The sequence below is a fragment of the Macrobrachium rosenbergii genome, chromosome 32 (genome assembly GCF_040412425.1).
Source record: "Macrobrachium rosenbergii isolate ZJJX-2024 chromosome 32, ASM4041242v1, whole genome shotgun sequence".
Taxonomy (NCBI): Eukaryota; Metazoa; Arthropoda; class Malacostraca; order Decapoda; family Palaemonidae; genus Macrobrachium; species Macrobrachium rosenbergii.
This window is the reverse complement of record NC_089772.1, coordinates 4,637,369-4,649,967: the sequence shown is the minus strand read 5'-3', so window position 1 is coordinate 4,649,967 and position 12,599 is coordinate 4,637,369. Positions and strand designations below refer to the sequence as shown.

Below are 12,599 nucleotides of genomic sequence, written 5' to 3'. Positions count from 1 at the left end.
TTCTCCAGAAGTCAAGGGAATTCTGAAGGCATCTGGGAATATATATATATATATATATATATATATATATATATATATATATATATATATATATATATATATATATATATATATATATATATATATATATATATATATATATATATATATATATATATATATATGTATATGTATATATATATATATATATATATATATATATATATATATATATATATATATATATATATATATATATATATATATATATATATATATATATATATATATATATATATATATATATATATAAATATAATGTGTGTGTGTGTTCCAAAATGGGTTCATTAAAAATTAGCACAGCACGTATTACCATGACAAAATTGACAAATATACAAAAACATTTTTCAGACGGAAAAGCTTTCTGTGTCGTTGTTGCAAACTACTTCATTTTGAAATTATTTATCAGGGAATGGAAATAATTTGTTAGACAATCTTTCTATAAATGTTTTATAATATTCATATATATATATATATATATATATATATATATATATATATATATTATATATAATGTAGCTCGTGCATCGTCCAACGCATGCACGTATATAAATTCAAAAATGTGTAATGTGTATGAAACACACATCCACACACATATACATGTGTATGCGTGCGTGTGTGTGCATACGTGTTTTTCCTTGTATGCTGAATGAAAGGTGAAGTCTCTAGAGAAATTTCCACGGCATTAGCTGTTTCATATATCTGTACAAAAAGATCACCAGTGTCTAATCAGCTCGTCTGCACGTACTGCTTCTCTTATTTATATCTTGCACACATTCTCGTCTCCTCCCCATCTACTTATGCTTTCCTTTTACCCCACACTTTTCCAGTCTTTGCTTTCTCCTTTCTCCCAAGAGTAGGTCATTGTCTTCCATTTGAGCAAACTAAGTCTAAATATCTCAACTGCGTTCACTTGTTTTTACTATATCTTCCCAGTACCTCCACATTTCTTATCTTTTCAACCCTCCTCACACAACACAAATACTGCACAAATAATTTATTTCAGCTGTTTCCATATTTTTCTTTCTTTTACATTCAGCATCCACACTTCAGATTTATACAAGAAAGTTGGCTCAATGACCCCTTCATTATTTTTTACTCGAAAAGCTACTGGTGCTCTTCTTAGTTCATTTATTCTGGGATTCACCTCTTCACTCATCCTATCATCACCTAATTCATTTGCCATCAAATACCAGTGCATGTCAGCAACTTCCACTCTTCCAGCCTCCATACCAAATTTCATTGCTCAACTTCCCTGGGTTCTATTAACCCTTAAGACATTGCTACTATTCACTTTCATGCCTCCTTACTTACAGTCACTTTCAAACTCTATTGCCAGTCTCTAAACTTCTCTTCACTATCAACAAGAAATTCCATATCATCTCAAAATATCGCCCGCTTCAAGATCCATACACAACCACCATTTTTATTCCAACAAACTTTCATTTACATCCGTCCTTTTCCTGAATTTTCTCTGTCAGTGCAAATATTTAATAGCACAATTGTCTGAGACTTACTTTTAAACCAAACAAACCATCTTCCCACAAGAGTTTGTATCAGCTATTTATGTTTCATATTGCAGTCATGATAAGCTATAATCTGTTGCAGTTCGACCAGAGCTTACGCTTTGTTTTCATCACAAAGTTATGAATCACCCTCAATAAATCACATGGCATAGAATGTAATGTATGCCATATTGAAGATACATGGCATACATTACATTCTATGCCATGCATCTTCAACTCCTTTATAATGCATCCTTTAACAATTCTTTCATAATCTTTCTCCAGATTCACGAGTGCAACATTCATAATTTCTCTTTGCTCTAAGACCCCCTGCACAACTGTTCCTTAACAAGCACATGGTCCGCACACTCTTTCCCTTCTTTATATCTGTACTCATGTTCACCTGTCAAGCCCCCTATTATTGGCCTTACATTCCTAATCAAAACCAAGCCACTGAACTCCACAGGTACTCTAAGCAGTGTCATTCCTGTATAATTCATACAACCTCAGCCATCATCCTTCCCTTTTACAAAAGAACCATTTTTCCTCTCATTCATTTAAATGGAACCTCTCCCTTAACCGGACATATCATCTTACACTCTCCGGTCAGCCATTCATTTACACCATCACCACCATACTGCAGCCCTTCTCTTACAATCCTATAAACTTCTGGTGTCTCTCTGTGCTTCAACCTCTTGCTTGCCATCCTACCATCCTCAGTAGTTCCTTCCATTTGCATTTTTAAGTTCGCATTAAGCGCTTCAACTCTTCTCTTTTACCTTCCACATTCAACGTCTGTTCAAAATACCGTACATTCTTTTCGGACAGCGTATCCCCATTTGCAATTTTTACCTGAAATGCATTTTTTAAGTTAACCTTCCTCGCTTCCTCTACTTCCCTACCGAGCAATTAAATTTTTCCTCTCAGGCACTTTTGCAAGTTCACTACAAAATCTTGCATTGACTCCAATCATTTTTCCTCTCTTGTTATGCTTGAACACTTTATTTCATACGGTCCTACCTTCTGTCCTGCATTTGTGCCCCAAGCTATATCCCTTTTCCCATCAATAAACTTCTCACTTTGACATTCCACCATTCGATTATTTTACTTACACTTCTTATGCACTTAGACATGCAAGAACTCCCAGATGAAACAGTGAACCTGATTTCGAATGTTACACTTTTGTATCTTTCACCTATCTTTTCCGAATATCTTCCTCTCACCTCTTTGGTATCAATACTGCACTTTAAGACCATTCCTTCTAAAGCCCTTTCACTCGTTCTCACCTTGGCAATATAACGATTTGGTACTCGAGTACAGATATCATCGATTCTATATATTTGCAGTACTTTAAAGCATAAGATTCTTCTTAAAGTTCTGATATGGGATGGACTGATGGATGTATGATATTTAGGGCAGAAGCCCAGGCACTGGGGCCACGAAGGCCATTCAGCGCCGTAATGAAGAGAAAATAAATTATGCTAAGGTTATGAATTCATGAAGGAAATGATTAATAAATAAAATGAAGTGATGTGACCAATAAATAAAGGTATGAAGTTTAATGAATGATGTGATATATAATAAAAAAGTTAATGTCGTTAAAATTCTATGTGATGTAATAAATATATTAAGAAATAAATTAAATATCGTTAAAAATTTTAACACACTTTAAAAAGAGATGTTAGCAGAAACATTTGCTTCATCTCCCAAAATATCAGAGAGAGGGATTTACCCTGGAAATATCTTTTTCTTTAGGTAAAATATCTGGGGCAGACCACCAGAATGTGCTCCACCGTTGTGTCTCATTCACAATAAACTGATGGGTTAAACTGATGGGAGGGCTGCTTCATCTTCTAAAATAAACTGATGGGTTAAAAACTGTCTTTTCTTTGATAAACATCCTAACAAGGTCAGGTCCATTGCTTTCCGACTTGTTACTTCTAATGCAATCACATGCCTTCCAAAGCAAACCTTATCGACTGTTTTTGTTTTAAAGCTGTTCTTTTTTTTTTTTTTCCATGGTAACAATAACATAAATATTAGCACGCTGAACGCAGTCCAGAAGCTCAGTTGTTAGTTTATTCCTTATCTGCCACTGCATTCCTTTGTGTTGTTATGACTGACTTCAAACCAAATTCTAGTTCTTTAAATACTTCATTTTCTGTGAGGTGTCCCGATAATCTATTGCGTATACCGTAAAAGAAAATTAAGATATTTGAAATCATGAGAATGTCCAAACAAACTAAACAGTCAAACTTCCCTAGGCCTGAGCCTTGATTTAGGGACAATTTCGGCGGTATGAATGAAAAGAAAAACAATCCAGGGACAAATAACTTAGTTTTTATGTAATATGTTAAAGAGTACTCACATGAACAGAGGCGATATAGACGAGATGCATTTTCTTCTAATCCCTCTGCCCTAACTTTATCTTGCCCTCAAGAAAAATGCTTAACACACTTTCTCCTTCAATGACGTTCTCTCTTCTCGAGAAACAACTCGGTACTCTCTCTCCGTGCGTTTCTCGCGCGTCACGAACGTGAATTTAGCGAACTCCTTGAATACAGGTAAGGTCTGAGTTAAGAATTCCCCGAGATCACGCGATTCTCTCGGCGCCTAACGGCAATGGCAAACGACATCTTTCATGACCACATCTTATCATTTGATCGTGAGCAACGAAACTGACATGTGACAAATGATTCGAACAGCGTCGACTCGTAAAACCTCCATGGCTAAGTGTCGATTAGATGTTGGTGGTCACGTGCACTGAATGTCAACGCAAAATAGCGATAAAAAATAACGATTAACTGCTGCAAGTTCGGCTAAGTGACCTTGTCTTTTGGAACTCGCATCAGTGAATTATTATTATTATTATTATGATTATTATTATTATTATTATTATTATTATTATTATTATTATTATTATTATTATTATACAAATCTCACAATCGCTGAGTCACTAAAATGGTGAAGAAATCCACAATAATGTCAGTGTGTGTGTATGTATATGTATATACATGTGTGTGTGTATATATATATATATATATATATATATATATATATATATATATATATATATATATATATATATAAATAAAACGAGTTTTCGAGAACCTACTTGATTCTTCTCAGTTTGAGAAGGAGAATCGAGCGGAATCTCGCAAGCTCTCGTTTTATATGTATTTTTAATATATGTACGAGTATATACGCTGACATTACTGTGGATTTCTTTACCATTATTATAATTATTACTGTTATTATTATTATTATTATTCAAAATAAACAACTATATGTATGGAAGAAACTTAAAAGACCATTAGCTGTAAAGCAAGCTTCCACAGATTAGGGTGTCAGTGTGTGGAAAACAGACAAAAAGTAGAGAAGACCATAACAAATGGATTACAATGGAAGATTCTTAAAAAAAAAACATACAAGCATAAAAAACATTACAAGGAAATTAAAAATACTATGGCAACGTTGATGTCTCTTTCAAGCAGTTTTGCTGCCGCTTTTAAACGGGAATTGCTTAGCAGGTAGAATGGTCTACCATTCTAGGCAAACAGGTGCTACTTTTTGCAAATCTCTTGTGTATTCTTAAAATCTGAAATATTTCGCACGCTACTGATTTCAAGTATTTCCACGAAAACAGCACAATCAGCACCTTGGTAAATGAAGACAAGTGGAAATCTCATGAGAGACATTTTGTAAAATGTGGACGGTGAAGACTGATTGATGATTTATGACTACTAAACCTGGCGTCACAACACCTAGGTTATTGGCGCCGTGAACGCTGAAGACAGCAGTTTACTGAAGCATTAAACAATGTGTGATTTCATGGAGGTTTGGTACTAACAGTTAGCGCCTCAGTTCCGGTAAAGGTCTGTAAAAGTGGGGTAGGTGCTGGAATGACTCGTCGATTGCTAGCTGTTCGTGCAAATGATTGTTACTCTAGTCATACTTGAGTTGGCCCTTAGCCCGGAGGAAACAGGAATGCGTTTCGTGAGGTGAGGAGGGTTAGCCACCAAAGGACAGAGGCTAAGTGCAATGGTGCATGCTGGAAATGAACTGAGACGCATTCATTTTCTGAAGCTGATATTGTAATTCCGCAGTGTCTCTAAACATTCAGAAGGCGTTTTGGTGCCAAAGGAAGAATTATGTGTTAGCATGCAGTGACTGACTTTTTTTTACTGTTGAAAAACTATACTTGGTCAATTACCACTGCCATATTTAAGTCTCGAATCATATAATTCGCCTTTATTATTTTTTTATAAAAGAGAATGGCCATTACTTCTCAGTCGTGTATGAAATATTGTAAGGGATTCTTTGAAGATATCTGGAGTATTTTGGGACTGATGCTGTTGGTGCTGCTGCTACTTCTACTACTGCTACTACTGCTGCTACTAATACTAATGTAATGGTTTTCAAAATAGATTTTTTTATCATTATCTTTTTATTTTAAGATTTTGTGTAGGTTCTTTATACTTACTTCAGTAGTTAGGGAGAAAAGAGGGCAATGACTCTCATGTCCCTTTTCTCATTAGAAGAAACAACTTTGCTATTAAAATATTGGTACGACCAATATCACAATCAGCATCAGCAACACAGAAGTAATAGTATAAAAATACTATTTTTTAAAATAAACTGGTGTAACCAGTTATAAAAAAATTAAAATTTGTATCGTTCTTTAAGGAATTTTAACAAGAAGAATCAACGTAAAGATTTATTTATCAGCTCAACGTCTTTCAAGAAAACAATACAGTAATCTTATAGGGTACCAATCTTAAATTTTACGAGTAACTGCCATAAGGCTAACTGAATTTGGAAGCCCGCTTCTCCTACTATAACTACTGCTACTACTTGCAGAATAACAGCAGGAAAAACAAATGAAGTCAAAACAAGACAGAGCTGATAAAAAGGTGAACTTGGGAGAACCAGTGAGTCAGTGAGATGTATATTTGAAAGACCAACGGAGCGAATGAATCATGAGTCTTCATGCAGAGGTGAAGGCTCTTGAGAAGGCAGAACTGAGGTAACGAAGCAGCAGGAGGTTTCGTGCAAAGGTGAAGGCGCCCCAAGAAGGCAAAGCCGAAGTAATGAAGCAAGAAGTTTCGTGCAGAGGTGAGGGCGCTTGAGAAGGCAGAACATGATGGGGCGTTCAGGCAATTTGATCGGATATATAAGCGCCGGGGAGCTTCGGGACGCCAAGCACAGATCAGGGATTCTCGTCTCGGGACACGTTGTCTCTGTTACCTCAGGTGAAGTTCTGGTTCTTTTGTAAATCTATTTCTCTTTCGATATCATCTTATTCTGCATTTAAAGTTAACAAGTCGTGTCGTTTCCCCCTTCCGACACTGTCTCAGTCATTTTATGTATGTGTATATATATATATATATATATATATATATATATATATATATATATATATATATATATATATATATATATATATATATATATATATATATATATATATATATATATATACATACATATTATATATAATCATGAAGCTACAAATTTCGCTTAATATCAAATTCACGCTACCTCGGGAATATCCCCGATGGGGAATTATCACCGAAGAGAATTTATAAATTCCCCTTCGGTGATAATTCTCCATCGGGGATATTCCCGAGGTAGCGTGGATTTGATATTAAGCGAAATTTGTAGCTTCATGATTATATATAAATCACGGTGTGATAAAAAAATGCCATACATATATATATGTATATGTATAGGTAATATATACAGTATATATATATGTACATATGTGAATAACGTTTACTTTTCAATTTATAACTCCTATCATGGGGTTCGAACATTATATAAAAATAAACAGATCATATAGCACGAGGAAAGTGAGGTAATGGAGTGCAAAATCCTCCGCCTTTACTCTGAGGCGTTCTCAAGCAAACTACAGAAAACAGAAGAAAGATTACAAAAGACTTGGTTTTACAAAACACATCTAAGATTTTTAAAAAATAAAACAATACTAGCACACGCAAAGGTCACTGTATTTGAGGCTGATCTTCAGATGAGGAACAACTGTCTTATATTAACCCAGGTAATGCATTAACCAGTGAGAGGCTTTTGCATTTCTCGATATGAGTTTTGAATACAAGAGTAAATTCTAAAGCTGAATCCGAAACCTGGCCCAATGCCTTTTTCCTACTCGTTTTTCTCGTCTACTCTTACTTTAAACTCCTCTTTTTACAAGCTTTTATTTAACGTGCCTTCTGCATCTGTCTGTCTGTCCTCAATTTTTGACCTGTTCCCTTCGTCCGATGGGCTTGAAATTTTGCATGGTTACTCAATCCCGGTGACAATACAACCTTACATGATCAGTAGGTCAGCAGTGACCTCTAGTGTCCTCTCCCAGTATCTCAGGATTTGTATGAAACTTCGGATTTTTCGCAACTTTTTTGACTTGGTAGAATCTATCCTCTATATAACCCCTCCCCTTTCCCTCATCCATCCCCTTTCCCAGCACAAGTCAAGTTAATTTAGCTGTGTCCTCCCTCCCCTTCACCCATCCATCCCCCTTCCCCCTCCAAAGCACACAATCAAGTGTTGATTTATTTGTGTCCTCCCCTTCCCTCTTCCATCCTCTCCAATTTCACCTTCCCCCTTCTCATTTCCCCTCCCCCATTCCGGAGCACATGATCAAATGTTAATTTGGCTGTGTCCTCACCTCCCTCCCCTTTCTTCCTTCCCCTTCCCCCTCCCTACCCCCTCCCCTCACCTTTCTCCTCCCCCTTCCTTTCCTTTTCCTCCCCTTCCCTTCCTTTTCCCTCCCCCCTTCCCTCACCCTCCCAGTAAACGGATATCAGTTTCGTTAACTACAATCATAAATCGGTTACAATTTCTGTCAAAACTGAAAAGTATAAAAAAAAAAAATTAAATATGCTTTTATTAAAATGAGATAAAAAGTACAAAATAATTTTTTGAGACACCAGGATTTTCTTACAATTAATCATGTCTACGAAAATAAAAGCGTGGTCCCCAAACATGGAAGGAAATGCTACCAGAAATAAAAAAATATATGTCTTTTCTTGTAACGTTTCCTTCCATGTTTGGGGCCCACGCTTTTATTCTTGTTAGACATGGTTAATTGTAAGAAAATCCTGGTGTGTCTCAAAAAATTATTTTTTACTTTTTAGTGCATTTTAATAAAAGCATGTTTAAAAAAATTTTTTTGCATCATTTTAGAAATCTGGGTAACTTTAGAACCATCTTAGAGAAGTCGCTGAGTTCGAATTTATAAATCTTCCGGTAACAGATTAGGTGTTTTGTATCAGTGTTACGATTGATTGATTGATTTATAGATTTTAGGCATACATGCCAAACACTGGGGCAACTAAGGCCATTCAGCGCTGAAACGGAAATTGACAGTAAAAGTTTGAAAGGTGCAACAGGATGAAAACCTCGCAGTTGCACTATGAATCAATTGTTAGGCGACGGTGAACAGTAAGATGGAAGAAAATATGAGCGGAGGTACAGTAAAAGGAATGAAAGCAGTTACAGCCAGGGGCCGAAGGGATGCTGCGAAGACCCTTAAGTAATGCCTACATTGCACCCCATGAGATGCACTGACGGAACTACCCCCTGGGGGGATCAGTGTTATGAACCTTAGCTCTTTTCTTCATCTATGTACGAGAGAACGCTCATAATGGGGCGCCTATTCTGCTGTCTCTATTCTCGACTTGCCAATCTGTAATCTGTTGAATGCTCGGTTCGATAACTGTTTTACCATTTACTATCAAATTTTGAAATTCTTTCCCAGTCAAGACGTTCCCCGGCTCCTTCGACTCCTATTATTTCTCCTATTTTCTCATCAACCTGGCATTAAACAAATCTAAAACAACTTCTGGAAACGCAGTCAATTTGTGTATGAACTAATATACTTCTTGGCACCCGCAGGTACAAACGCTCACTTCAAGCGCGACCGTTAGCCATGACTACCACCACGACCGTCACCATTGGGGCTGCTCAGCTTGCCGGCGCTGTAGGCCTAGGAATTGCCAGTTTAGCTGCTCAAGCACTCGTAGGTAAGGGAAAACAGTGTTTGAAGTGTGGGCTTCCACGCGATTATACATGCGCAGGAATTTAATGACCCCCAGTTTAAAATTAGATTAACTGTAGTCACGTTCGTCATATAAAATCATAGACTGAAAAAATAAAGCATTGTAAATTGAATCCTGGAATTCCTGGTATAGAAGTTTTCATGCATTTCAAGATTTTTTTTGCCGAATTGGTAAGGTAGGTCGTGGTAAACTAATTTTAACAGCTAACCAAAAGTACAAGTATCCGTGTGTCTCTCTGACATCAGTTTTGTTCAGCCTGAGAGTGACACCAGGTGATTACAGTCGTGTACACCGAGGACTCTTCCCTTTGTATCGGACAGAATTTTATCATAAATAGGTTAAATACCCCGGTGAAAGATTATTTGTTTAGTATAGGTGTAGGCTACAGATATTAGCCTTTAATTTTTCTCTAGTCATTTCTCAATTCACTGGATGTAACCGAATTCCCAAAATTTACTTCTTTTCTTGCATGTAATTCTGGTATCACAAAATAACTGGTGAAAATGTCGAAATATACTATATAAGACAAAAGACCAGTAACGCTGAGTGCAATTTATACAGAAAAAAAGCTGTAAAAATCAAGAATCGAAATGATTTCGAAAAAAAGAAATCAGAATGGCCTCAGAAATAAAATAAAGAGGCATAACATCGTAGCTGCTTTTTTCTCAAATGGCGTCACAGTGTGGAGAGCCAACAAAGCTGCAATTATCAAAAGAAACTACTTCGCATCTCCAATTCCCTTCCTCAGGCACAGTCGTTGGTGGGATAGGAAGAGGCCTCGGCGGAGGGAGCAGCAGGAGATCCCATAACCGCTACGGTCGTGATTTGAAGGGCGAGAGAGAAGCCCTGGACAACCTGCTGGAGATGGTCTTCCTTCAGGACGGATCTGGTTGCGGCATGAAGCTGGTCTGCGACCTGGCCGGCAAGGAAGAAGACGAGCTGGCCCAGGAGGACCTCAACATTCTGGCACTCGTCGGGTAGGTTCAAGCTTTTGTTTCTCATTTCAGGTCTTTAGTCTCTCTCTCTCTCTCTCTCTCTCGAACACCAGTTCGATGAAGTAAAATCTCTTTTCATTGTTTTTAAGAACCAGGCAAACGAGCGTTGCTACTGTTTCTTTTCTAATTTGTTTGACAGTCGCCGATTGAAGCGAGTCACGTAATTTACTATTTATCCTTAGTTTTCTGTAAAAGAAAACTATTGTGCCGGCTTTGTCTGTCCGTCCGCCCTCAGCTCTTAAAAACTGCTCAGACTAGACAGCTGAAAATTGGTATGTTGATCATCCACCCTCCCATCATCAAACATACCAAATTGCAGCCCTCTAGCCTCAGTAAATTTTATTTTATTTAAGGTTAAAGTTAGCCATAATCGTACTTCTGGCAGCACTATAAGTACCAACAACATAGGCCACCACCGGACCGAGGCTGAGTCTCATGGGCCGCGGTAAGAGTTTTATGGGCCGTGGCTGAGGCCACCACCGGACAGAAAACTCGGCATTTTCTACTTGTTTGAATTACGGTGGTTTTTTGAAAAATAGTGACGTTTTGTCTAACTTTCTGAAAAACATATAGAATAATTAAACTAATCTAATAAATGCTTAATTTTCGATCAGCGGAGGAAGCGTATTATATTAAATTCATTGTAACGTGAAGTTTTTATTGATTTTTTCTAATTATGAAAAAGCGTAAATTGCTAGAAAAAAATTCCTCTTTAGTTTAATTTCTCTATTTCTTGTTCTTGCTATTTTGTCGTTTTTATAATAATAATAATAATAATAATAATAATAATAATAATAATAATAATAATAATAATAATAATAATGCACACAAGCTTACGTGGAACACGACTGAATAATTAAGTCCATCACCACAAGAGGAGAACAATTTCCTGATCTAAAAAAATTTTTTGGACGTTTGTAGCTCAGAAAATAAGAATGGAAATAGAATAAAAAGCACTAATAATTCCCGCTTATCATGTGGACTTTCATCAACTTACCCTCTTTATCCCATTTTCGTACCTAGGCCTGGAGTGGCACCTGGGGAGGACCTATTACCGAAAAGTGGCGCCGATGTTTACAGGAATGCCAGGTACATTGGACGGACTGGTGCCCCTTGTGACAACATTTTCGCCTCCTGCCCCATCAATGGCACCGAAATTAAGGGAATTACTCAGAAATTCTTGCATTTGGGTACTTGAGAGGACAGAGTGAAAAAATGTCTGTAGTGTTTGAGAAGAAATTTTCATGCTCTAAGTTTTCATTATGAATCCACATGCTCGGAATTTTACGTGTATTTTATCTGTTACACACACACACACACACACATATATATATATATATATATATATATATATATATATATATATATATATATATATATATATATATATATATATATATATGTGTGTGTGTGTGAGTGCCTGTGAGTGTTTGCTGTGCATATGCATATGTATTTCGCATATTTCTCGATTCATCTCAAACTAATTACTGAAACCATGCGGCACAGTCAAATAACTAAAACAAAATAAATACATCACTCATACTACCATGGACCCTTACACACATAATCATAGCCATTATACAGAGTGTACTATTTACGGAAATTGTATTTACAAGGATGACGAATCTAACTAATAAAATCATTGCACTTAAACAATATTTATTTTTCAACCTTGAAACGCCCTTGATGCATATTTTATGACTTTTAGACTTTTAGTCCCTTTGGTATATCCAGTTGACTTTGTACTGTTTACAGTGCAAAAGCAACAGATCTAGAAAAGGTAGCTGGAGAATCTCTTTGTAGGGAGTATATAAATCCATGCGATTCTTATTTTTATCCGACGTACATTCCAAAAAAACATGTACCCTCATACATACATGCTGACAGTCTTACTAAAAAAGAGGAAAACTTACTTTTATGTAGAAAGGAAAAACAAAAAGCACATACATGATGAGACTACTACTGTTTATAACAGGAAAAAG

The 12,599-nt window shown here is 36.4% G+C and overlaps 2 protein-coding genes across 2 annotated transcripts in view; one reads left to right on the top strand and one right to left on the bottom strand.

The window, feature by feature from the left end:
• Positions 1-4,044, bottom strand: part of Myo61F (Myosin 61F) — a 241,577-nt gene extending 237,533 nt beyond the window's left edge. Inside the window, exon 1 of the mRNA XM_067132741.1 lies at positions 3,913-4,044. The gene's annotated coding sequence lies outside the window, so the exon portion shown is untranslated. The remainder of the gene's footprint in view (positions 1-3,912) is intronic.
• Positions 4,045-6,581: 2,537 nt separating this feature from the next.
• Positions 6,582-11,943, top strand: LOC136855568 (uncharacterized). The gene is made up of 4 exons (XM_067132665.1): positions 6,582-6,796; positions 9,459-9,586; positions 10,371-10,599; positions 11,641-11,943. The coding sequence occupies exons 2-4, from the start codon at positions 9,493-9,495 to the stop codon at positions 11,813-11,815; spliced, it is 498 nt and encodes a 165-aa protein (XP_066988766.1). The 5' UTR covers positions 6,582-6,796; positions 9,459-9,492; the 3' UTR covers positions 11,816-11,943.
• The last annotated feature ends 656 nt before the right edge of the window (positions 11,944-12,599 follow it).